The 26,792-nt window shown below is 44.8% G+C and overlaps 1 protein-coding gene across 8 annotated transcripts in view; it reads left to right on the top strand.

Moving 5' to 3' along the window:
* The window catches only part of Kcnma1 (potassium calcium-activated channel subfamily M alpha 1), a 717,904-nt gene that overhangs the window by 484,758 nt on the left and 206,354 nt on the right, over positions 1–26,792 (top strand). For all 8 annotated transcript variants that reach the window (XM_050127309.1, XM_050127310.1, XM_050127305.1 and 5 more), the window contains exons 7-11: positions 2,867–2,942; positions 4,713–4,883; positions 6,433–6,524; positions 22,793–22,903; positions 24,722–24,827. In XM_050127309.1, coding sequence (XP_049983266.1) covers positions 2,867–2,942; positions 4,713–4,883; positions 6,433–6,524; positions 22,793–22,903; positions 24,722–24,827 — 556 coding nt within the window. The remainder of the gene's footprint in view (positions 1–2,866; positions 2,943–4,712; positions 4,884–6,432; positions 6,525–22,792; positions 22,904–24,721; positions 24,828–26,792) is intronic.

Raw genomic sequence — 26,792 nt, 5'->3', positions numbered from 1 at the left:
TTGATATCTGGTACCATCATAGGGGCCTTGCAAAGTAGAGACAAGGAGATGGGTTGCCCTGCCTTGGTTCTCCATTGAGGAGCTTGCAGAGAACAGCACATAGCGATAACCTGGCTAATGAAACAGAGTGAGCTGCAGGCTTGCCTGCGTTGCTCCGGATGGCGCTCAGCTGGCAAACCCCTGACTTGGTTTGTTTTATTTCCACCTTGCTGATCTCTGACTTTTGGAACTATTCCTCTGATAAAGAACCTGGGAGACAGTGAAGAGGACCTCCAGCCTAGTCAGCTGCTCCATGGAGCAAAGAGGCAGGGATCCCAGTATGTCCCAGCTGCAGAGAAAGGCTTGGATGGAAATTGGTAAACACATTCTTTTGTTAGTTGGTGATTCTGTTCTCAGCCGCAACACTGACTTTGAGAGAGGCAAAGGATGGCGTGGCCCACTGAGGTGACTGGAAAAGGTTTGAAGGTCAGAATTTAGCACAGGCATGTTTGCCCTCGAGAGTGCCGACCAAACCACAGCGTCTAGAGCCACAGAGCTAACTACCTCAGGCCACATAGTAGACAGGCCTGGCCAATTATGACGCTCCCAGAGAATATTCTGGATGTAAGCCATTTCTGTTGTGTATAGGCAAGTATCAGAATCCACCTTCAGAATGATTAGGTCCGAGAGGGAATGGCTGACTTCAGACAAAGCTGCACGCAGGCCTTTAGCTCCCTCCGGGGCTTCTGCCTCTCTCTCCATCTTTTCTGGGCTTGTTTTTAGGAGGACTCCTCTAGAGTAGGTTGTTAAAAGCTTGTATCTGAGAAGAACTAGAACATGTAGTTCCTGAAAAATATGTCTGATAGGTCTATCTGCTGGCTGAGGCTTTTATTGGCAGCATTTCTTTGGACTACCTAGTAACAGGAGAAGCCCTTGATACTCTGGTCTCCCAGGTCAGGGGCTGTGCGGAGATATATGTGCTTAGGAAGGGGTGACTAGCAAACCACAGGGTAACTGAAAAGAAGGTCCCATGCCTTCCCATGCTAATTTCCCAAGTTACTTACCACTTACTAATTATGATTCCCAAGCGACCTAAATAAGCTCCCTAAACCTAATTCCTAGGTAGTGAATGACAACAGTATCATCACCTACCCCCTGCGTTAAAGGGTGACATTCAGAAGACCCAAAGGACTCAGTGAAGTTCTTTTGGGGGGGTGGGGGGAGGAGGTGTCCCACTTACTTTTTCTTTTTATTCTTCCTTTTTTTTCCTTTCCTTTCCTTTCCTTTCCTTTCCTTTCCTTTCCTTTCCTTTCCTTTCCTTTCCTTTCCTCCCTCCCTCCCTCCCTCTCTCCCTCCCTCCCATCCTTCCTTTTTAGAACTATCTTTTCACATTTTACATATCAATCCCATTCCCTCTCCTCCTCCTGCTTCCCCCACCTTTCCCCCCATCTACTCCTCAGAGAGAGAGAGAAAGGCAAGACCAAGGCCCTGCCTCCTGTATCTAGGCTGAGAAAGGTATCCCTCCATAGGAAATGGGCTCCAAAAAGCCAGTTCATGCACTAGGAATAAATCCTGGTCCACTGTCTGTGGTCCCACAGACTGCCCAAGCCACATAGCTGTCACCTACTGTCAGTCCCTGAGTCAGTGAACTTCTGCTAGCTTGGGTCAGCTGTTCCTGTGAGTATCCGCATCATAGTCTCGCCCTTTGCTCATATTATCCCTCCTCCCTCTCTTCAACTGAACTCAGAGCTTGGTCCAGTGCTCAGCGAAATTCTTAGCACGTAACAATGCTTCAGCAACCTGCAGGAACTTCAAATGGTGATTCTGGAGATAGCCAGATGTGTAGAGTGGGCAGTGTGTTGTTTTCTTGTCATATGGTTTTAAACTGGGAGGATGGTGTCCCACACATCTCGAAAGGCCAGTCTCGCCCACAGCTTTGGAAGCACTTGCTCATTCTTGTCCAGGCAAACAGAGACCACGAATGCCTTTCTTCAGTTACATAAGTGGAAGTGAAGGAAAGCGCCATGGCTGATCCAGGACTAGTGATTACAGCCTCTGTTGGGGCCCCTTGCAAAGCTCTGGACTGCCCAATAGACCATAGCCTCCATCCTTGCCTTTTTGCTGTACATTCAAGATTCAAACTCTTAGAATGTAGATAATATGTTATCGATGTGAAAGACATGGACAGAAAGAGGGCACTGGTATCATAGATGAATTGCCCAGTGTGAAGGACCAGCATCTCCAGAGGCTGTGTTGGGCCAGTAATGGGAGAACAAGAGGTTGGGGACAATTTTTTTTTTCTGCAAGATGAAAATGATGGAAACTTCACTAAGCAAACTCTCAGGACAACTGGAGGCATTCAAATAAGGATTGTATGTTACATCCCGTTGCTGAGTTAAATTCCTTTTCTGAGATACAGGAGGGTCATGGTTCTACTGCAGGGTGTCCTCTCTGAGGAGTTGGATGCTACAATGATTAGAGGTTCTACTGTGAATTCCACAACAGTGGCTCAAATACAACATAAAAATGTAAGCAGAAAGAGGAAACACACTGAAGTGAATGAAACAGAATACAGAGATACTGAAGATGTGGGGAAATGTCAATAAAAGTGAAGGCTCGCAAATTCTATTTACTCTTCTTGCTTTTTTTGTATATTTGAAGAAGTTTGTCTTACCGACAAGTTAAGTTTTAATGAAGTTTGAGGGGGCTGATGCTGGGTCCACCTGTGATTTTCCTCTGTTGGAACCCTCATTCCTGATCAAGGTGTCTCACCCTTTTGATGAGAGTGGCCTGCCTGTCCCCGAAAGGGGACGCTGTGACACCATCAGGCACTTCCCACCAGTCTTCTCTCTGTAACTTAGACTCTCCTCTTTGTTCCCTTGTACAGTAATTCCATCAAGCTGGTGAATCTGCTCTCCATATTTATCAGCACGTGGCTGACTGCAGCTGGATTCATCCACTTGGTAAGTAGCCTTGAAGACCCTGCCTTCCTGGCTGGCCGGGAGCAAGCCCTTGACAAGTCTGTCATTTTATTACTTAGTAATCGTTTCTTTGAGGAAGACAAGTTTAGCTGTAGACACACGAAAGAGGAACAAACCACGCAATTTTTCAGAATTCCCTACCCTTTACTTCTCTCCACAAACTAGTTCCAAAAGGTGCGTAATACTCGCACCATGGACCTGTATTTTCCAGCTTTACCTGCATTGTTTCAGGGAGACTTGCAGTTTTCATTTTGTATGCAATAACCTAGGAAAACCACCAGATGGCAGTGCTTCCACACCAAACGCCAAGAAAAAAGTCTAGCACCAAAGCTCAAAGTATGACCTACACAGCTCTTTGTAAACAACAAATTCAGATCCCTGGATGTGTCTCTACTTCTCTCTCACAGACTTTTGCATTTGCTTGATGACTTGTCAAGTTGTTTCAACCTGCCTATGGTTTTTATTTTATTTGTTTATTTATTTTATTATTATTATTTTTTTTTTTATGAATCTTTGAATGCTATTACTAAGTCCAACCCTGACACTCCACTCCCTCCCCGGGATGATTTCTTTTGCCTGCTTTCAGAGAGCATAGTTACTATTAGATACATATTTCACATGCACTTAAACTCTTACACCTGGAAGGAGCCCCATCAGACTACAAAACTTGAAATGAACGACTTTGTTTCCATCAGCTGCTAAACCAGATAACTGGGGATTTTACACAACGTTTTAAAAACACATAGATTTATTTTTAATTATGTGCATGCCTGTGTGTCTGCGTAGAGACATGTGCAGATGTGTGGGTGTACCCATGGAGGCAAGAAGAGGACTTTAAATCTTTAAATCTAGGAAGAACTGTAGTTACAGGTGATTGCAAGCTGCTAGAAGTGAACGCTGGGCACTGAACTCCAGTCCTCTGTAAGAACAATATGTGTTCTTAACCATTGAACTGCCTTTCCAGTCCCTACCCAACTATTTATACTGGTGACACCCTAATTCTCTCTGAAGCCCATGACTGAGAGCAGTCTACACTCCCCCAGATCCTGCTAACACCCACTTTCTGCTCCCTGCTGGGTCCTTGCTACTCTCACAGGGCCCGGCCCAGTAGCTTTGAAGACCTCAGGAACTCTGCAGCCCAAGCTGACACGATTGTTGACCCTTTCCTGAGACCGTCTGTAGGGAGGTTAGTCTAGAGATTCTGTGGGTGCGGTTCCTCTTATTCCAGAGGAAGGTTGACGAGCTGGAAGTGCAGAATTGCGAGTGGGGCTTCTGCAGAGAAAGTGACTGCAGCCTCAAAAGTGGAGATGATGTTTAGGGATCAGGCAGAACCTGAGTCAGGTCTGATTTCCTTAGCTAAAATGATGAAAAGAAGTGTAGAGCCCTTTGTGGAAGGTCTAGGACATCGGGAATTCCCAGGGGAGATGCCAAAAGAGCTGTCTCACATCTGCCTTAAAGGGGATGCTGTAAAGGGGGCAGAGCATCAGAATTTCAGGATGTGATGTTCCTCCCCATCCCCTCTCCTTGATGCCCCATTCAGAGGACATTGCTTGTTGCTACTTCCTCTTCTGTGATAGCTGGGACATCATGCCTCAGTGACTAGCACAGGGTGGCACTGTTTCACCTGTACTGAGAAGAGGACACTTATACAAAAAGAGCCCTCTGGAGTTCCCGGGCTTCCTGGTTCCCATATACAGTACATATGGACTTCTGATGGGTTTCTTTTCTGTTCCCAACCTCCTCTTGCTGCAGGTGGAGAATTCAGGGGACCCATGGGAAAATTTCCAAAACAACCAGGCACTGACATACTGGGAATGTGTCTACTTACTCATGGTCACAATGTCTACAGTGGGCTATGGGGATGTTTATGCCAAAACTACGCTTGGACGTCTCTTCATGGTCTTCTTCATCCTCGGGGGACTGGTAAAACAACCCTCTTTCTTATTATGTCCATTTTAATGGCGATTCATATTTGCTACTACCCACTTCTTTAGGCTTTGTGTTCTGCACTGGAAGCAAGTAACTGCCTTTATGCAGCCAGGCAAGCTAAATCCAAGCCCCATGGTGACTTCATTGTGTATTTCTGTAGTGTTATGTTTGTCCCTTAGACCCAGGCATATTGTCCTCATTGGGGACAGCCACATAGATAGGAACAAACCTAATTGTCTTAAGAGATAGATGCCATTAATAAATGAGAGTGTCCTTTAGTAGTGGGATTCAGATACGGTTGCTGCTGCTGACTCTGGGAGTTGCTGCCCAGGCTCTGCAGACAGATGGCAGTTTCAAGAGTTCCCTTCCCAGACTTTCAGCAAGCACTGTGGCTGGCACCTGCCCTAAAGAGCAGGGTCCCCTCATTTAAAAAAATGCCACTATAGTAATAACCTGAGTATGTCCAAAGCCTACTCCATTTATCGCCTCAAAACTGACTTCCCTGGTCCCTATGTATTAAGAGGTCACCGCATACAGTGGAATTCCAGGGAGTTTCCAGGCAGCATATTGGCGGTTGCTGCATTTTGTCTTTCAGAGTAGCTCATAATAAAGTATGATTGCTTTTCTGCAGATGAGGCAAGCGATTAAGATTATAGTCCACAAGCAGTTGTCGCATATGTGCACCGCACACACATTTATATGAAGTGATGCATACATTTCTCTCTGTTCTGTATGCATAGGACATATACATTTTGAAAATGTATATAAACGTGTGTGGTGGTGGACATTAACACCATTTCTGCAGGGCCCGTAGAGTAGGAAACCCCATTATCCAGCCACAGGACCGTCTTGGTTGGGCAAAACATGGCAGTTTCGTGTCTCCTTGCTATCCTCCCCTCTTGTATGATTTCCAGAATTGACCTCTTATGCTTTTTAGTCATTTTCAATGAATATGTTTATTTTTAATCCTCTTTTAGTGCTTAGTGTCTTTAGCAACCCATAAAAATATTCCCCTTTGTGTGTTATTTGGAAGGGCTTTTCTTACATTCTTATATGCATGCATGTGCATGGGTGCCTATGTTTGTTTGCCCATGAGCGTGCGTGTGTGTATGCACCTGTGTGTGTGTGCGTGCATGTATGCCTGAGTGCTTGTGCATATGTACTTATGTCTGTCCATCCATGCATGTCAGTGTTTGTGTGTGTGTGTGCAGGCGTGTGCTTTCACAAGTCTGCAAGACTCTTAGCTACTTTCCTTCGGAAAGAAGACATCAACTCATTTACTCTTGTCTCCTTTATTTTTTTTTTTGACTGTGGTTTGTTGTTTTCTAGTCCTCTAGGCTGACTTCTGTTTGTTCCATCCTGTGCATTTCCAGGAACATTCCCCTTTGTCCTGTTACTTTTGTATAGTCCGACACATGAATATGCGCCTTTACAGGTCTAATCCTTTTGTGTTTTCAGATCTTAGTATTCCCCCTTCTGAAAATGTCACCCTTTCTTTGGCCTGTCTTTTTAGTCTCTCTTCTGTCTCCCCTCTTCTCCTTAGGCCATGTTTGCCAGCTACGTCCCTGAAATCATAGAGTTAATAGGAAACCGCAAGAAATACGGGGGCTCGTATAGCGCGGTTAGTGGAAGAAAGTAAGTATGCCAAGAGGTTTCGCGGCCTCCGCGGCGTAGGAGCCTGTCTGCATGCCTTTTCTGTTTGGCTCTTGTTTCTTTGTCTCATGCATGTAGGCAATGTTTGCCCGCTACGTGCCCGAAATTGCTGCTCTCATCCTGAATCGGAATAAATTCGGCGGAACTTTTAACAAACATGGAGGCAGAAAGTAAGTCAGTTGCATCATAGGAGATGTGCTTGATTGACCTGAAGAGCCCTGTGCCTGCAGCATGGGATCATGCCCCTTCCCTGCCCTGCTCACTTCTTCAATGAGGGAGCGTGCACATTCTGCACCACCAGGGTTTCAGAGCACAGAAGATGGTTGGACCCTCTTGACATCTAGTGGCCATTTACAATCTCCAAGAGACAATGGTGAATTTATTTAAAGGGGTCCATGTGCAGCCTGGACTGTATTTTCTACCCTCATCGTCCTTAATATATACACTAAGCTCTTCTCATGAGCTGGTGATATGATCAAACTCTGGTCCCTCCGACTGAGGTGGCATCACTCCCTGGTTGATTTGGCATGTGCACTAATGTACAGCATAGGGAAGGCATGGCCCGTCTGCCCTATGGAACGCCCATGACCACCAGGAAACGTATTCTCTGAAATAGTGATTTCCCCACTTGTGTGTTAAAAGGTCTCACTGCACAGGAGAAATGCCTCCAGGGCAGGGAGTGTTACACTTATGGTGTCCAGGTGCCACAGGCATGCTGGATTTCCCAGAGAGGAAGCTTTCCTTCTTTGGGAATTATTTCAGTTTGTGCCCAGGTCACTATGTCAGCATCAATATCAGGGCATGCATCCAGTATGGACTAAAAGTTTTATTCTAATGCCGATGCCAGGACCTTATTCTCTTGATCCTCTGCCACAGGACCATCTCAACAGAGGAGTGTTGGTGGGAGGGTGGGCTGGCTGCAACCGTCTCCAAAAGTACTTGCGTTGAAAGCTTTCAGAGAGCCATTCGGCTTTGCTTTTATTTCAGGATATGACACGCATAGAATGGAATGGCACACATCCTGTGCACACCTAGAGGAATGTGCACTGGCCTACATGCCAGACCCTGCCATCCACATCTGTATTAAAGTGTGGAAAACTGCCCCACTCGCGCCCATGCCCTGTCCCCCATCATGGAGCTCTTTTATCTTGTTAATAATTCTTACTTATTGCCGCATGATTAGCTTAGTTTGGTGTTTAAGAGAACTACAATGGCCTATAGGAAATACCCCCCCACACACACACACATGGCTGCCCCTTCCATCTTGACAGTTGGCCCTTCTGGATGGAGCTCAGGGAGCTTCTCTATGATTGCTGTCCAACGCATCCTGAGCTCAGGTGTCCAGTCCTCTCTTCAGAAAATGAGGAGGTGGAGAAAGGGCTCATTTCCTTGAACTACCAACAGGACAGCAGTTTCCTCTCAGACGCAAAGGACATTGGGGAAAGAGGCCAGTTGGCATCTTCTCAGGAAGGCGGTGTGTCTCCCCATCTCCCTCCATAGGTTTCTGCCCTTCCTATTATCTTAACAGTCTTGGATGAGGTTAGAATCAAGCTGTCTGGATGTCTGGGCCATTGGTTAGTTCAAAAAGGCCAAATAAGCCCAAAGATTCTCGCTCTGTCATTTATCTTAAACCAAGAGGAAAACAGTTTCCTAATCCGGTGTGCCTTTGAGATATGGACAGGTCTTTGTAATGTGGAAGGCATTCTGAGAGTTCCAGGCACTCATTATAGCTGTCCCAGCGCACTGGTCTCAGCCAGCATCTCTTTATCCCTGTTCCCAACGAAGTCAAGAAAATCAGTGGCTTTTAAACCTAAGTTGAAAGTATTTCTTGACTCTCATTGGTGGGGATATTTTTTTTTTCGCTTTCCTCTTTCTTCTTCCTCTTCTTCCTCTTCCTCTTCTTCTCCTTTCTCCTTTCTCTTTCTTTCTTCTAGGGCTGTTGCCTAACAAATTTTGTGGATGGGTGGTCCAAATGAGGTCCCAAGACCAGTACTCAGTGGCCTGCCCTGGTCTGATCTGGTGAGGTTTAAAGTCTGGCGTGTTCACACACAACCCCACCTGCTGGGGGCTGCAGATCACAGCGCTCCTGCAGTCGCATTCTAGCTCTGTAATCGTTTATCACTGTTTTAGCCTGGTTCCCTCCTCCCTTTTTTCTTGCCCCTTTATGAAAATGCATTGTGCTTTTAATGTTCTCCTTGGGTCTCCAATGTCCCTGGACCCTGCAGGATATAGGGTATGTCCTGTCATCGACACCGGGTCTGGTCCCATTACTTTATGCATTGTTTCCTGGTTCAAAAGCTAATTACCAAGTAGTTTAAAGAAGCCCTTGGTCACTTAGATCTTTCATCAGAAAATATAAGCTTGGGAAAGGAACGGTAATAAAGGGCCATTAGCACCCCTTTGTTTGATGTTGTTTTTCCAGTCAGTAGAACAAGATTGATGAAATGTTATGTTTGGCCAAAATTTGAGTTTTCATTTGGAATTCAGTGTTGAGAGAATGGGCTGTCAGAATCAATAAGTTTCCTTTCGCTTGGGATATGGGCATGTGGTAGTAATTAGCAATATAAGCTCTTTACTTGAGCAACGAAGCATGGATTCTGGCAGCAAACATAATGAGAAACTACAGTTGTTCTATTTCGAATGTCAAAAAGTTTCCAGATAAAATTAAATGCATTTGCAAAAGGAAAGGGCTTAACTTTGTTGAGAGCCGGAGTTTAGACTCTTAAAATAGCAGGCAGCCCTTTGAGTCTTGGTGCACGCAGAAATGCATGTGCTGTCCCCATCCACGCATGTACACATGCCACTCCCAGAACTGAGTCCAGCCATGCCCAGAAAACAGCTTCCATGTATACAGAGTCAAGAGCTCTTTCGGTGTGTGCATATTTTATCCAGAAGTAACCACTCAGAACAACACATTAACTTGTCAGACAACTGAAGGTAATGTATGACTCTAAACTGCAGAGACACAAAAGTCTGAAATTCAAAGATTGTTCAGAATAAAATTGTGTCTTGATTTGAGTAATTCTATTAAGTAAGAACATTATTTATTTAAGTAATAAATAGGTAAGATGGAGAAACTTAGGGCTTGGAGGGTAAAATAGCTACATGTGGGATAGTGTAGAATATGGAGGGTTATTGGTGCTTCCTTGTGAGTTTTAATCAATGTGTCTGGGAAAACTTCCTCCCCATCCACATGGAATCAAGGGCCTGGCAAAACCTTTTCCTGAGCCACCTCAGTCACCCATCCCAGCACGAGGTCTGGATACCTATAACTGTGCCAGCTGCCATATAGCTTACTCAGGAGTCTTAAGAGTAGAGACTTGAGTGTTAACCACTGAAGGGTTCAAACAGTGACCAAGAAAGTTGGAAATATTAGAGACAATTAGCTTCTTGGATGGAGATTCTAAATCTTACTTAGTATAGTGGCCCTCCTACAGCCTAGCCTGCCTCCACAGGGCCTTTGCCTCATCCGTCTTCCCTTCATGTACAATGAGAGGAGCTCAGAGGCGATGGAGGCCTGGGGGATGCTGAGACTCCCATGGCCTTGGGGGCCTTGGTTTACTGTCTGTTTTCTCCCACAGCCTCTTGCAGTTTTCCCCCAGAGGTTTCCTCTCTGAGTGTAATTCATTCTACTCCTGGTTAGGTTATGAGAACTGACAAGATCATGGTCCAAGGTCATATGGCCAAGGGCCATGGAAAATAATTGGCCACAGAGAGGAATCCATCAGCCGTAACCCCTGGATAGAGACAGCACAGCTGGGGAGCCATCCTAGCCTCGCATTTCCCATGATGTGGCTTTAGTGGCCTCAAATCGAGGCAGTCCTGGCCCAAGTGTTTGGGAGAGAGAGGACAGGACAGGTTTAGAAGGCTCCACAGATTTTTGGTAGCCAAACGTAGAGAGAACACGTAGAGAGAAAAAGCTAAGGGTAAACAAAAGGAGCGCAGGAAAGCAAAGGTTAGCAATGGAAGAAAAACCTAAATGGTGACATCTCCATTCTAGAGTGGGGCATGGTTATTACAGTCAAACCCATACCTTGCTCCATTGCAAGAAGGCCATGTATAGAGTGTCAGTGCTACGTGTTTCATTGGGCAAATTTTGGCATCAGTAAGTTGGACCATCTTGAGGTCTTGTGACCTCATTCATGGTTTCCAGGAGAGAACAGTGAATTTATTTAAAAAGACGAAGTGCACCTGGGACTGTATTTTCTACCCTCATCTGGACCCAGTGCTCCAAGGATGCACAGAATAACTGTATCTCCTTCTCAGTCTTCAACTCGCCTGTCACTGCTGTCTGCCCAGGAGGCTCAGGGCTGCACGCATCTTCTGGTTTCTTATGATCGGGTCCTAGTTTAGCTATGTCCAGGCTCTTCTCTGTCAGGTGCTTTCCCCTTCCTGAGACCCTGCTCTGTGTTTCTGTCTGCCTCTGCACTATTTGGATCAACACAGGCTCCCTTTCTACATTCTCCCTACCTCCAGGTTTTACCCACAGTGGTTCCAGGTCATACTTTAACAAATCAAACACTCAAAGGTCCAGAATGTGGTTCTTTATTTAGAAAAATTCATTTAGTTTACCCCCTCTGTGGTCTATCCTTGCCCGAAAGAGAGTCACCACGTGTCATACCTTTGCGATTTTTGTTTCAGATGTGTTTATTGAGTGCCTGCTCTCTGAGCCTGGCATCCTGGACAGACACCCATTAAACCCTCCAGCGGCACCACAGCTCTGCCGCTCTCTCTCGAGCTCCATGCTATCTTGCCACCTTAATGGTTGGATAGTTCAGCCTGAAAACTTTTTAAAACCTGCCTCAGTTCCGGAGAATCTTCCAACAATGCTATGGCTGCTCTCAGGCCTGGCCTCCGGTGTGCAGGAGTGGGATTTGGATTGATTTATGTGGTGTTAAGATGGCCTGATGCTGCAGGCCTGCTTTCCTTTCCTGTTTACTTGGATCTCGGGTGAAGCTCACTCTAGCTTCTCCCAGGGCTGTGAGGGGCGGGCTGCTCTCAGGAGGGATGTTTCTTATAAGATGTCATTTACTATTTCTCTATCTCAGACATCGCTCAGCTTGAAATGGGACTGAAGTCTTGTATTTTACACAATCTTTGATCCCTTGTCAAGAAAGCCATTGAGCACTCTCCTCTCGTAGCCCACGTGACTCCCCAGCAATATCTTAGGATTCCTGGATTTTAAAAACCATAAATTAGCAAATCATCAACATATCACCGGGAAGGTTCATCTGGTAGCGATTCTAGTCAGAAGGAAACATGGGCCCTAATAACTGATTTTCACGAAGATACAAAGAATTGCAGACAGACAGATACAGTAAATAGGAAGACAAATAGATAATTCAAGTTGACAGCCCATCTTGAACTGATTAAGCATTCTGCTTTGATTAGCATTAAACTTTTTGGGGAACAGGGGGAAAAAGAAAAAGAAATGAGATTGCCCTCATACTTGGGGAAAATGACCCCTGGTGACTTCTGAAACTGGGTACTGAGAGGCAGATCCAATGCATTTGTCGTTAGATGGCTCACATGGTGTAGTGTGCCAGGAAGTCCTTCCAAGGGCAGGGGTCTTGGTGGGTGTGGATGCGACGCTTCTTCCTTGGCATCTGCTTTGGATTCCTCTAAGCCACATCTTTGGTCCCTTTCAAACTCGCATGTCTCCCGAGAAGAGACTTGACTGCATAGTCAGTCAATTCCTGGTAATGCTGATGGGGTGAAGGCTTCCCCTGCCCCCTCCCTGCTGTCTTTCTTCCCTTCCACACCCTTAGCAGAATGTTCCACCTATTGTTCTCCAAACAAGAATAGAAATGTAGGTGGGAGATGAACTGAGTACCGGGGGGGGGGGGGGGAAGAAGAAAGAAAGGGAAAAAAAAAGCCGTATTCAAGCCTAGACTTTTGCTTTCAAATATTCTTGCTTCCATTTACAAAGGAGTCCTGATTATGACTTTTCTAATTATAATCCCCAAAGATTCTTTCTGCTCAGCATCATGTTTGATGGAATGAGTCCTTGCTGGGTAGATTGAGAACCCCAGAAGCGAATGTAAGCATCCGAGACTAAGCTGCACCCTATTTTCTGTCTTCCTGCCATGCCAGTCATTCTGGTAGAAGTCTTTCCAGAGCTGTGGCAGGCAGTTCCTCATAGATTTGGGGTTCATTCCACCACTGCTGTCACTATGCCCTGAAAGTAAAACAACAAACTTTCTAACCGGCCAAGTCCAGTGTCTCTTTGTATTAAAATATTATAGAACCCAATGCAGCGTGAAAGTTGTGGAAATCTGATTCGGTTGCTGTCAGGATTGAGACAGTACTGATATTGCATGGCAATGGCTTGCTCCCACCCCCACAACTGTGGAGACTTGCTCTGAATGTGGGTACCAGTTCTCAGTAAAAGTCATCCTCTCTCCCTCCTCTGTGCCATTTCAGTGAGGAGAAGTGGAGGCAGATCAGAGACACATGTATACCATTCTAAGGGCTAGGATGCTTGTCACTGATGCCAAGGGGTCATGCCAGCTTGCATATCAAACAGATTTAGGAAAACACCCATCCCAACACACTGGCTCAACAATTATTAAAATGCTGCTCGAGCCAGGAACTGTGCTGGGCTCTGTGGTGAGTAGAATGAGGGGGAGAATGTGCTTGCTAGTCTCCTGGACAGTGTGTGAGACTTTGTACAGTCCGAACTACCCAAGCAACCAGTGGCAGCTGAATGGGAGCTTGATTGCGCAGGGACATCATCCCTCTGAGATGCTCTTTTGGCAGGAATTTTGTACAATAAAATCATGAAGGTGTGAACTAATCACGAAGGCACGAGCCCCGTTACAGAGAGTTTTCCTAAAGCATGTGATAACTCAGATTGTTGAATGTACTCACTGGGGCTGTTGAGGGCAGAGGTAACAGCAGAAAACCAGTGTTCCTAAAATCTTACAGATCTGAAAGGGACCCTGGAAAAGGGGGTTGCCGAGAGATTCAGGGCAGGGGACTTGGAACCTGGAAATCTGCTTCTTCCGAGGAAGTACAAGTATTCTGCTCAGACGTATCATGCCTCAGCAGTCTTTAGAGTCTGTGGCTCCTCCCAAGTCCTCCAGGAGTTGTAGATACTATCATTCAATGAGGCGGATGCCAGCACAGATGCTTGCCAACTTCACATGGTGTTGCATCTTGATAAACCCATGATAAGTGGAAAACAGCCTGGATAGAAATGCATTCAGTATGTGTACCTACTGAGCATACTAACTTGGACCTGCCTACCTCAAGGCACCTCATCAGCCTGCAGTTGGGCAAGACCACCTAACACAGCTCCTTTGTTTAAGTGTAAGAAAACTCATGTGACTTGTTTCCTGCCCAACTGAAATTGAGCAGACTGGTTGTCCAAGGTAGCCATTGGACCCAGTCACGTAGAAAAATTCCAAGTGGAACCAGCTCATTTTGGAGACCGTTAGTATGTGTGTTGAGAATGGCTGGTTGAGGCTGCGCTTTTGGGTGTACTGGGAGATAAGGGGAGGATGTATCAGGTTAATATCATGGTGACAAAGTCAATCCTGGCCTGCAGCATGTGATGACGGAATAGGATGCATGATTTCCCAAGAGTGTTAGGGAGAGAGGTGGGGGCACACCTTGCATATCAAAACCCTTTGCAAAGAAAAACATATACACTGTTTATGTGTTTGGATCCATTCTCTCTCTCCATTCCCAAAGGGTAAGGCTAGCCTCTCTCTGGATCAGTCTTCTCGCCTCTTGCCCTGTGTTTGTCCAGGTGCAGCAGCAGGTAGAGGCAGGTAAATCTTCTTTGAGGTAAAGGGGGAAATGGCATTCAGGACAGGAAGCCATCTGAGATGGAGGAAGGCAGGTCAAAGGCAACCTGCGTTATTTAAAATGGCAAAGGGTCGCTGAGTCCAAGGTGAATGAGTGCAGAGAGCTGATAAGGTGTAATTTGTGAGAGCCTCACACTTGTGCAGTTACTTAATAAAGCTGCCTGGGGCTGGAGACGATGGCTCAGTTGGTAGCATGTTGGCTATGCAAGCTTTATGTCCTGAGTTGGATCCCTAGAACCTATATTTTAAAATTCACACAGAGGACTCCCAGACCTGGGGAGTCCGAGATGGGTGGATCCTAGGAATTCCCTAGCCATCTGGCCTAACCAAACCTCTGAACTCCAAGTTCAGTGAAAAGAGACCTTGCCTCATATAAGAGGGAGTGGTTGAGGAAGACACTTGATGCTACTCTCTGACTGGAATTCCACGTGCATGGACACCCACATGAACATATGCACACAAACTCTCCTCTCAGAAAGGAATTAAAGGAGAAAAGAAACAGCAAAGTGGTGGTGATGTGATAATACTCGAACAGTGGATACTTGTGAAAATTAAACGAGAGTTTCAACACGGGTCAAAGCATCTGTCCCTTGGGGTTCTCTGACTGTAAGCAGCAGAAATGAAGTTTTGCTGACTAGGTAATTTTTTAACCATTGGAGTACCCGAGTACCTTATAAAATCCAGGGAAAACTGAAGGGCAACCTCCCAGGAAGGACAGAAAGCAGTTAGAGACGGGGCTGTGTCCCCCAGAAAGCAGAAATGCATCGTTATTTATCACTGGATTTTGCCATCAGCATGGTTCATTCAACTCTTAAGGTTAACTTGAGAAGCAATTAGACTCCCTTGGTTGTGGAAACTTGATTAGAGATAAAAAAAAAAAAGCAGCTGTAATTAAAAGTGAGCTGTTGCTGACGGAAGGAATGGTATATGTTTGCTAGGTAGAAGCAGCCTATGCTGAGGTTCTCCGGATCTATCAAGTCTTGTGCTGATACTCCATGCAGGCTATAAGCTGCGGCAGAGGTGTCGTCACTCTGCCTATCACCTGACTCTGGTCTGGTTACTGTCTGATTATGCAGATCTCATTATGGTTTGGAATGGTGGCTCCTCTAGGCTGGCTTAGTTCTCAGCTATAAACAACAAAATGCATCAGTTTTGTGTGGAACATCCTGGGAAGCGGTTCCCAGTCTCCTCTGCTGGGTCATCCAATGCTCTGCTCCCTGACCTTGGGGCTCTGCTTCAGCACAGTGCCTTTGCTGAGCTGTTCAGATCTGTTTGCTCCACTGTCTGCTCCATTTAGGGAAACAGCAAAGCAGACTGCCTTTTCTGTAATACTCCTGTTGACAGCTGCATAAGACAGTTGCTCTCTTTTCTTTCTCACCAGGAGGCAGATCACATTTCCTTCCTTTCTCATTAGCAAAGTAGTAGATGTGGCCAAGAGTAGAACATTTTAGCTTAAGTCTCCTTGGGATATTCATCCCCTTTCCTCTTTTTTTTCTTCCTTTTCTCCCCGCTTTCTTTCAACAGGAAATGGTTATGGTCAGGCTTTGGGATTGTTGGCTTGATAAATACTGTGTTGTTTTCTTTCCAACTTTTGCCCTCTTACCCACCTGGAAGAAGATTCCAGCCTTCTGGAATGTCTGAATTGGACAGCCATTTTTACATTTTGCTGTTTAATGTTGACTGTGTTTGCTTTGGCCTAATGTCTGAGTCAAGCATACTTTTTCCAACAGATAGATCTTGAAAACAAATGCATGCTAAACTAGATCGTGGGGTAGGATGGGAAGATAAAGACCACAGACTAGAGTCAGTTTGCTTTGATGGTTGGTGACAATCTTTCCCCATAGTGAAGACAGTCACTTGGGAACAGTTTATCAGTAAAGGAAAAAGAAAAAAAAAAGGTGGTGATGGATTTACTTCATGTTTAAAATGGGGTCATGCGGAGAAAGAAAGAGTTAAAGTGAAGGCACCACTCAAATCAGGGCCAGTTGCCTAAGCAACCAAAAGACGTGGCTGGATGATGTAGCAGATGAAGTCCAGCTTGCATGAGAGCCATGAAGATACACACCCTGAAAAGTTCAAGTTCAACCCAGAAGGACAAATAGAATCCTTGGGTACTGACCACTGTGTGGCTGCTTGCTGGGTCTCCAACTGCCCTGCTTCTTGTGGGATAAAATGCTACCCATTCTCCTTGCCAAGCTCTACTTAAAATCCAGTCACCTCACGTCAGGGGCTACTAATGGTGGGAGGTGCTGGGGAGAGGTGGGACGAGCGAGGCATGATTAGAAGGCTCAGCAAAAAGACAGAGGAGAGTCTAGCATATGTATTTGATATAAATATTATAGTTTCACAGAGACATCTAGATCAATACATGCCACCTTTCATCTGCCTCTTTGACAAAGTGAGTGCAATGTATTCAGAAAAAGCTGTATAGGATTTTCAATTTACTCTGTATGATTTATTGTGACAGGATAGCTATGGGTTTTTTAAGTTCTTTATACTTGTTCCAGTAAAAATGGATATAGTATCTTTAAAAATAAACAGCCCAGAGCCATGTATTTTACACTATCTTCCTGGTGCGAGGCCCTGCTAAGGGGAGCTCTAAGACCTCCCCGACCTTGGAAGACCTGATTGTGGTCAGATTTGCATCAGTCTTTGCTCTTTAGCTTTTGGGAGGCTGGGGGAGGTGGAGAGAGTAAACAGGGAAATCAACCAGGAAGCAATTGCAGCCGTCTAGACAAGATAAAATGACAAGAACGAGAGAATAGGCAGGGAGCTAGTACCCTCCCTTCCCATAGGGACTCATGAGGGTCTGGTGGGGGAGACCGAGGCAGCCTCCTCTTTTATAGTGACTGGCTCCAGGTCACACAGGCCTGCTCCCCAGTCTCTTGGTCCCCAGCCAAGGACCTCTCCACAACATTTGAGGCTGCTGCTTCCTAGAAGGCATCAAATAGAGGAGGGTATTCTGCCTTTGGTGGATACTCACCTTGCACAAATGACTGAACCTGATTCCTTATCAAATGATCGTGGGCAGTAGACTAAGCATGCACTATAGGCCTAAGCTATACCTGGAAATGTGAATGGCGGTCTATTGCCAACATCCTGTCATAGCGAGATATAGAATGTTTCAAAGGTTGTTGACTCTCAGAAATACTACTTGGTATATGTGGAAAGTATGCAGATTTTTGTTCCCGTGGAATTGAACTTACTCAGTTACTCTCTGGTGCCTCATAATGCAAACCTTGAAAAACTCTGTGCTCCTCTTAAGCCTCCTTCCATAAGACCACTCTAAAAAAGGCATGGAATTGACTTCTGAAACAGCTTGGCATTCACTCAGAAACAGTTGCCTTCCTGTCCCACCATAACGACAGAAGTAGAGTGACTGGGAAGAACGTCTGTAACCATATTTTTGAGGTGGAGGTGCCTGGTGGTAGGAGGAGTACAGTCATAAATATTTAGAGATGATGAGCCTATAGCATAAATGAATGGTAATATCCCAGTTACCCTTGAGAGAGTTCAGTGTAGTCATACAGTGGTCTTTTATTATAAAATCATGCTCAACCTCCAGATGCTTTAGCTGTTCCACATCCTACCTATGCTACCCATCCCTAATTAACCCGCTGCTTGGAGCCCTTACTCGGCATCACTACTGGATAAATTACTTCCTTCCACCAAGTTCCATTTGGCACCAGTGTGTTAATAGTTAAGATATTTCCTTGTCCATCTGAGATGGGTCTTCCGTCTAAGCTTATGCTAACTTCTGTTTATGTTCCCTTTGTCTCAGAAGTTAGCTGTTTATCAAACTCCATCAACCTTTGTCCCACCCCCAATCTCATCAGATTGGAATAGAAGTGGTCACTGATTTAGGTCTGTTGTCTGTCTTTCACAGCCTAAGTGACCAGGCCACATAGAATCCAGGCGTGAAGATTGGCATTGGGCTCAAAGAGTCTATATCGGGAGCCACAGATAAGAATGGCTTTAGATACCTTCCAGTGTGGCCTACTTAAATAGCTCTGCTGTAAATGGGCCATGTCTTTGTTATCCTTCAGGTTCCTGGGTTGGTGAGAGAGTCCTCAGCTTCACAGGAGAGCAAGCTCTGGTACAGATACTTAAATTACTTCTGCAGCCCCTTGGCTAGTCAGACTGTATGAGTAAAGTTGAAGCTTGGTTTAGAGCCTATGAACAATGCTATTGGTGATTTCTGTGTTATTTAGTTTTTGTTTCTTTGACCCCTCTGGGTCAACTGATCAGGTGTAGCCTAGTCTAGAGATGCTGAGAAACTGAGATATGTTAAGTTCATCTCTGTCCACCCTGTTACCATATCATAACTCTCTGAACCTCTGAGAACTCCTAAAATATCTTCTCTACCGTGAAATAACCAATCCTGCCTGTCTTGAGGGAGCAGAAGCTGAGAGGTACAAATCCTCCCCCATCAGCTTCATCTCTGTGAGCCCTGGAGTCTCCTACCTGGACTGCATCCTGGGTCAGTTCCTTTTACTTCCCGTGGACATCAGAGATGCATCTCAAAGGAACAGCTTTAGAGGGGCTGTCTTAAAGAGATACTGGTGGTAAGAACATGAAGCTGAGGATTAGATGGAATTATATGGACCACACACTACTATGTACTGATGTAAAGGTATCTCCCAGTTCCTACCATTTTAAATTCTGACACTGCTCCTTGAAGGGGCACATCCTTGTATTATCTCTCTCAGTAAATCTTGGAGACAACCTTATGAATCAAGCGCTCTTTACGGTGCCTGTAACACTCTGAATGGTTGCTCCTCAAATGAAACATGGTGAGAGCCATCTGAGGCTATTTAATTAACTTGTGTCTGACATCACAGTATGCATCTCACCCAACAGGTCTGTAGGTGTTGTGGAAGCCAGCAGAGATCATTTTGGACAGGGATCTTTTGACCTTTGTCAGACATGCCCCATGAATATTCACTGCCTCCAAGGACCCAGTACTCTGCTCTCAATTATAAAATATTTCCAATCATATTTTGAATAGATAGGAGAAGAAATATTGTGGGTTTTTTTTCTTTCTGAAACAATATCCTCCCAAAAAACTAGTGCTGGAGGGATTTTCAAGTGCTTTCCCCTTTGCCTTCCTTTTCTCGTGCTCCTGTAGGGCACCAGAGGCTTCCTCAAACATGGGACACCAAAGCTCATCTTCCAGTGCTGACACAGGGCTGGAGAGGCAACATCTCGCCATCCATCAATTCTGACGACATTCAAACATTTTCAATATGTGGGCTCCCTGATAACTTCCATTGTATGGAAAACAAAATGGAGGGAAATGATTATTGGCACAAAAGGGGGAGGCTGTAAATCTTCAAATCAGATACAGGGCAGATTGGAACAATATGGCTTCTTCAAGGTTGCCATGATAATGTACCTAATAACTCTCCCTGGGCAAAAAGGCAATCTGCTTTCAATCAATCTCCTTCCCCCTGACAACCCTCCCCCTTTTTTTCTGAGCAAAAATACCAATTACGTTGAAGGAAGATTTTTTTTCTTCCTTTTTTGATAAGGACTGTTCTCCACCCCAGAAATCATGCTGTAGCTAAAAGATATATATTTTCAATTGTCTAGCATGATATTGGACAGCAGCACCAAATGAAAAAAAAAAAGTCGATCTTTTTACCCCCTTCCTCTCTCCTGCCAGCATTTGTCTACTTCTTAAGAGAAGTGAAAGCTAATTAAAGGCTTAAGGGATAATATTGATTGCATTGGAATATATTTTATATGCACCCGCCACACTTTCAAATAATAGAACCCTGACTTTTTCTAAGGCTGAATAAATCAGCTGGCTGAACCTTTCATTTGAGCGTGATGTGTTGGGGTGGGGAAGTCCTCGTCTCCCCACTTCCACTGGCACATATCTCTCGTAGCATGAGTGATTTCAGAGCAGCAATGGTGGGGCTGTCAGATGTTCACTCCATTCTTTGTGTACAGAACAGGAAGGCTGAATGTTCAGCTGTCTCAAGCCACCATTCATTTGAGTCTGGCTGTGAATCATAACCAGGGATATGCCAGTGTAGAACTCTGAAATTTGCAATATCTGATGCAGAGGCTGGCGGGGTGGGACTTACTTCTCAGCTTCTCGTATGGACTGGAATAAGTAGCTTGTCGGAGATATCCTCTCCTTGGCATCAAAACAGGTTACTGGGGTTCTTTTTACATTTTATTTATTTATTTATTTATTATGCATATAGTGTTCTGTCTGCATGTACACCTGCAGGCCAGAAGAAGGTGCCAGATCTCATGACAGATGGTTGTGAGCCACCATGTGGTTGCTGGGAATTGAACTCAGGACGTCTGGAAGAGCAGCCAGTGCTCCAGCTGCTGAGCCATCTCTCCAGCCCCTGTTTCTGGGGTTCTTGCTTACTGGCTTGCTCTTTCATCCAAGACATAGCTTCAACTATAGAGATACCTACTAGTTGGATTTCTGTTGGTGCTTTCTTCATCCTAATGTCTTTTTATTAGGATGCAGGATATTAGAGTGCACAGAACACACCAGGTAACACCCCTGTCATTTGTGTGCAGTTCAAGTCAGGAGGGAATTTCTCTTTCTTGGTCACATTCTAGACATGCTTGCCAATTCAGAATCATAAAACTCATTCAGAATATGCATACCTACTTATGCTTTGTCCATAAATACGCTTATATCACAAGAAACATTTTAAAATAAGAAAAAAATTGTAAAATTCCAAATAGTCGGTTAATTTCGTGAATTCAGATATACCGTGTGTTTTACAGTCTTATAGTCAGAAGGGGTCAGTGATTCAGGGCTTTGGGCATAAAATATGGGTGAGTAGCTAAGTGACACCCACAACCTAGTAGATGCTGTTGAGAGGGCCATATGTTACAATGTCTCTTCTGATGTTATACCCCCTCACCCCAGTCACTTTTCTTTTGCCTTGATGACCATGGCTTGCCTGATCAGGCTAAGTGCACCACCGTAACAATAACAGTCCATAATGGAAATATTATTAACTGCATCGTGCATATTATTGATTTACTCTTTGTTCTGCACCATTATCATTTCCCCAGTGAGTTTACTGCATTATTCTCACATACTTAGTCGAGCACCAAATTGTCACGAAAGGGCAGACTCTTGTAATGACGTCTAATGGGACATTGCATAAACCATCATCACCGCCTCCTATTATAAGTTGCCTCCAGCCAATGAGTTTTCTGCCATGTTACAATGTGAACAGAGCAATTATAAAGGATAAAGGACTCGGGCATTCTGAAGTTTCCTGGGGAAATCGCCATATTGCATGTTCACCACCTGGCCCAGTCTTAAAGCACATTAGAGATCTCCCTCTACTGTTGTCGGCCTGAAGGGTAGAGTGGTGTGAGCTGAGTTACTTACTACAGTGTGTTTGCTAGAAGCTGGTGCTTGTAGCTTCACAGCCGAGCCACTTTTGGTCTTGGGGCAAATTCTCAGATCATGGTCTTGTGACTGAGCACTGTGAAGCCAATGTAAGTGAGCCCAGGATAGTCTGACATTAAGGCTGCATTGCTTCAGGAAGGAAAGCTGTTGGACAGGCCGCAGGTCTTCGTGTTCTGGAAAAGGCTCTCATACCCTGGGGATGAGCTGCTGTTTCAAGAAACAGAGGTCAGAGCTGCCCTAGAACAAAGCCAGCATTTCCACACTCATGTCTCCCTGGCTTCTGCCCGGTGCAGGGGTCTCCAGGTGAATTAGTTTGGCTCTGGGGAAGTCTTCAGCACCCTGAGGTAGCGGCCTTCTGGGGACGTAGCCACAGCAGGCAGCTTGATCGCCCATTCCAGGGGCGTCTCATCTCCATTTAGCCCTGAGTAATGCTCACTTACTGTAAAGTGTTACATGCCTCCATTGTTGGAGAAGTTATGGTAGAAAAATGCAAAATTTCCTTTTTACTGCTTATGGCCAGCCGAGCCTATAACGTGTCAAGCCGCACATTAGCCACCCTGATAAAAGTCCGCTTTCTTACACACAAAATCATCGTTTCAGCAAGATTTGTTATCTCATTACCTGATAAGCTGTATGTCATAAACCAGGACTGCTGCGGTAAATCTCCCAGGAGGACGCTTTGTGGGCAGAAAGGGAGCGATAGGAATCTGCAAGGGACTTGATAATGTAGCATTTAAGCACAAGCATAATGTCACTTATTGTTAAATGCATAAAACCACTTGGCCAAGTCGCTGGGCTTTTAATAGGATTTTGTGCAGCCTCAGGTGAGCAGCCATATGCTTTTCCTGTCCAGGAGCCTCTGAGCAACTGCTAGCACCATCGCTTTGCCTCATGCCCCTCTGGTGTGGGCACTGGGTTTACAGGGGCTGAGGGTGGAGATATCCTCTTGCAGCTGCCTCACCCTATCTGCCTTGTCAGGGATCAGGAAGTGGGGCCGTGTCCCTGGGTCTGGCTGGAACTAACTGGCCTCTCCTATGCAGGCACATTGTAGTCTGTGGCCACATCACTCTGGAGAGTGTCTCTAACTTCCTGAAGGACTTTCTGCACAAGGACCGGGACGATGTCAACGTGGAGATTGTCTTTCTTCACAAGTAAGAACCCACTGCTGTCCATAGAGCCTCTGCCCAGCCAAGTGCTTCCCTCTGAGGACCCACAGGTGTGGTAGAGATGGAGGTGGTTGAGAATTGAGATGAGGTTGAATAAGCCATGACCCCTGCTGGCTCCTTAGGTAAGAGGTAGTTTTCCATAAGAATGTGGACTTTGATTAGAACCCTTGGAGGTGAAGCAACACCCTAGGCCAGGGTTGAAAGCGGACTCCAGTGAAGTGGTCTGGGACCATATCTGAGTTTCTCTCTGAAAGGCTGAACAGGGAAGTTCACTAGGATCCAAGTCACCATTCTCGTCCCTTCATCAGTGTGGCCGTGTGCAGTCAGGGGCATCTGCAGTGCAGGAGTGGGATAACTGATGTGATTGTGTGGATACTTTACCGCTGCAGCAGAGGGACCAAGCGAGACAAGAGAAGAAGCAGGGTGACAGAGTTACTTTTCACTGGGACAAAATGCCTGACAAAATAACTCAAAGAAAGCAAGGTTTCCATGGGAAACATGGCAGTGAGAGCGTGAGGCAGCCGGGCACACTGCATCCGCATGCAGATGAGCCATGGATGCGGGGGCTTGGTCTGTTTTCTCCTTTCGTGTTTAGTACCAGCCTAAAAGCTGGTGCTGCCATGTTCAGAATGAATCTTTCCACCTCATTTAACTCAATCCAGATAATCCTCCACATAAATGCTCTGAGGTTGGTCTCCTAGGTGACTCTCGATCCCATCCAGTTGATAGTTATTAACTATATCACACAGTGTATGAGGCATATTAACACTGTTATTTCACCTGATACCCGAGGCTGTGTAAATGGATTTTTGTTTAATCCATAGACATAGTGCCAAGTACATCTCTAATCTGAATCCTGACTTAACGAAGGACTGACTGGCTGAGCATGTTACTTCCCCGTGCCTCAGCTTCCAGGTCTATGGACAAGCGAGGAGATACTCTTGTCTCCTTGGACTGTTGTAAGAATCAAATGAATCAATCCATGTGAAGTGCGCAGAGCCCAGTTAGGCATGCAGGAAGTATTCAATAAATGTCAGCTTTTATTGTGAAAGGAAACTTGATTGGGTTACACAGTTGACTTACAGATATACACATCCTATATAGAGAAAGACTCTTGCTAAGACATTAGCTCACTCAATTCTGGAGGCTGGGAAGTCCCATACTCTACCTTTTCCAAATTGAAAACCCCACTAGTGTTATGACTCAGTCTAAAGCTCAAAGGCCTGAAACAAGGGGAGCCACTGATGTGAAACCCTGGTCCACAGAGAAGGGTGGAAGGGATAAGATGTCATAGTGCATATAGGCATGCAGGAGACAAGGGGAAGCTATGGTCTTCCTCTGCCCTTTCCTTTTAGGTCTTTGCTTGGTTGGTATCCACTCACATGGAGAAAGGTCCACTTTCCACAAGTTCACAGATTTAAAGGTGAATCTTAAGGGAAAAGAACCCTCATAAACAACCTGGAAATCACCTTAATCTGGGCCTTCCAAGTGGCCCAGTCAAGTTGACAGAAGTAATGACCAATCACACTGATGTCATAGCTGTGATGTTTCTAATGGTAACAAAGAGGAAGATACTTTACCATATAGGCTCTAACTTTTGTAAGGTCAGAGACTTCTGGGTTTGTTTTCAGTGGAGTTTACTTCTCCTAAATATGAATCTTTTGTTTCTTGCAGGGAAGGGGGTGTCTCTGAAGGTTAGGGCCTTTGTTCAGGTCTTTATGTAGAAATGAAAAGCAAGGGAGGCCCAGAGTCTGGGATCTCCACTATGTTGTTTTAACAGTTGTTTCTTTTCTGTCTACGCAGCATCTCCCCTAACCTTGAGCTTGAGGCCCTGTTCAAACGACATTTTACTCAGGTGGAATTTTATCAGGGTTCTGTCCTCAATCCCCACGATCTTGCCAGAGTCAAGGTAAGGATAAATAAATGTCTTTACTCTTTCATGAGGATTGGGGCCATGATTCCCGGGGTAGCCAAGAGCCATCTTCTAAACCATTAACAAGGTAACTCAGATGTTACTAACCCCGGTACACTCTTTCGTTGGCCCCAGGACCTTGCTCTGCTTGCTCACGCTAGACCATCTCTAAGTATTCCACACTTAGGTTCATCCTAATATAGAACTTACTTTCCTCTAAACTAACCACTCCCAAAGTAGGACTCCGATGTTAACTTGGGGCTATCTCATCCCCATGGTTCAGTGGGTAAAGGCACTCATTGCAAAGCCTGTTGACCTGAGTTTAAACTCCAGGACCTACTTGGTGGAAGGAGAGACCCAATTCCCACAAGTTGTCCTCTCATTTTAATGTGCACACACATGCGTGCGTGCGCGGACACACACACACACACACACACACATGCACACACGCACATACAATTCCACAAAACTAGGAAAAGAAACAATGAAGCTACAACTACTGAAGCACAATGTAGGGCTAAGGTCACAAACAACAAGGAGAATAACAAACTGATAGCAGTAATGCACACCTTTCAATAATAACTTGAAATATAAAACATGGGCTCTACTTCTTTAGTCAAAGGACACAAATTATGTGAATGGGTTAAGAAAGAAGCCATCTTTCTGTTGTGTACATGAAACTTGTCTGACCTTCAAAGATGACCACCTCTTTAAAGAGACAGGATAGAAAAGCCATCCTGAGCAGATGGGTGCAGAAAGCAAGCAGGCACCAATATCCTTCTATCCCACAAAATAGACTTGAAACTAAAATTAACCAGAAGAGACAAAGAGGGACACTTCGTGCTAATCAAGAGAACATTTAACCAAGAAACTTTTACAATAGTAAACATGTGTACCCCAAACTCTGGTCCACCCAATTTAACAGTGGGTGATTTCTGTACTCCACTTTCTCTAATACTAAATAAATATAAAAAAATTAACGTTGAATGACTAAAAAGCCATGCACAATGTAACAGCAAAGATGATTAATTTCCACCTAATTGAACTCAGCATAGCTTTCAAATCCATTAATTATATCTGAGAGAAATGTTAGAAAAGAAAATTACACAAAGCTATAAAACATTTGTGCTTCCCTTTTCCAAAAAAAAAAAAAAATAGACTCTGCACCATTTGGTAATAAGTTAACCATATTCTTCATGGGCCCTTTTGAACTGGCATCTTCTCATAAAGTACAAACAAGACTTTAGAAAAGGAAGGGACACAATAAACTGACATTTGCTATTTATTTCATTTAACACAGTTTTAGTAAGTGTGTTCCACATTTGTGTTCCAGTGGCAGTTCACTAATATTGTGTGAACCTGCAGAAGCCTAAATGCTAACTGTGGTCACCAAGCAGTTCTGTAATTGCTGTAGTGGCAAACATAGAAAATCTAGAAGGATTTGTATGAATTCTTCATATTATTAAAGAAATCCAGAGACAGTGCGTGACATATTGGGGACAGAACTACAGCCCTCCTGCTGAACAGTTCCATGCTGGAACAGTCGAGTAAGTACAACATTCTGAGCAGGAGAATTGCAGACCCAGGTCAGCTTGTGAATTCTCATGCGTATGTAGGCTAGTTCCTCTTAATATTATCCAGACATGACCTAAGTCATAAGAACAGAGAAAATGGCTTTTGTTCATAGGCCTAGTTTAAATGCAAGCAATTATTAGCACATCAAACTCACGGTCTGTCTAAGGAACAACCCTCCTTTTGGCTCACATTAGGATAAGTCAGTAGGTTGCCTTTTGGATGCATCTGTAAAGTATCATTTCATTTATATAAACTATTTGTCCTTTGAATACCTGAGTAGTAATGCACAGTAAACAGAGCAGAACCGTGGTCTATTTAAGGCTCCAGTTCCTTCTGGGGACACACGTAATAAAAATGTACATAAGGTTTGATAAAGGATTTTTTTAA

This window comes from Alexandromys fortis, unplaced genomic scaffold (genome assembly GCF_014885135.2).
Source record: "Alexandromys fortis isolate MF-2015 unplaced genomic scaffold, M_Fortis_MF-2015_v1.1 scaffold_277, whole genome shotgun sequence".
In the NCBI taxonomy this organism is placed as follows: domain Eukaryota; kingdom Metazoa; phylum Chordata; class Mammalia; order Rodentia; family Cricetidae; genus Alexandromys; species Alexandromys fortis.
Note: the sequence above shows the minus strand (reverse complement) of the source record. Positions and strands in the feature narration are given on the sequence as shown.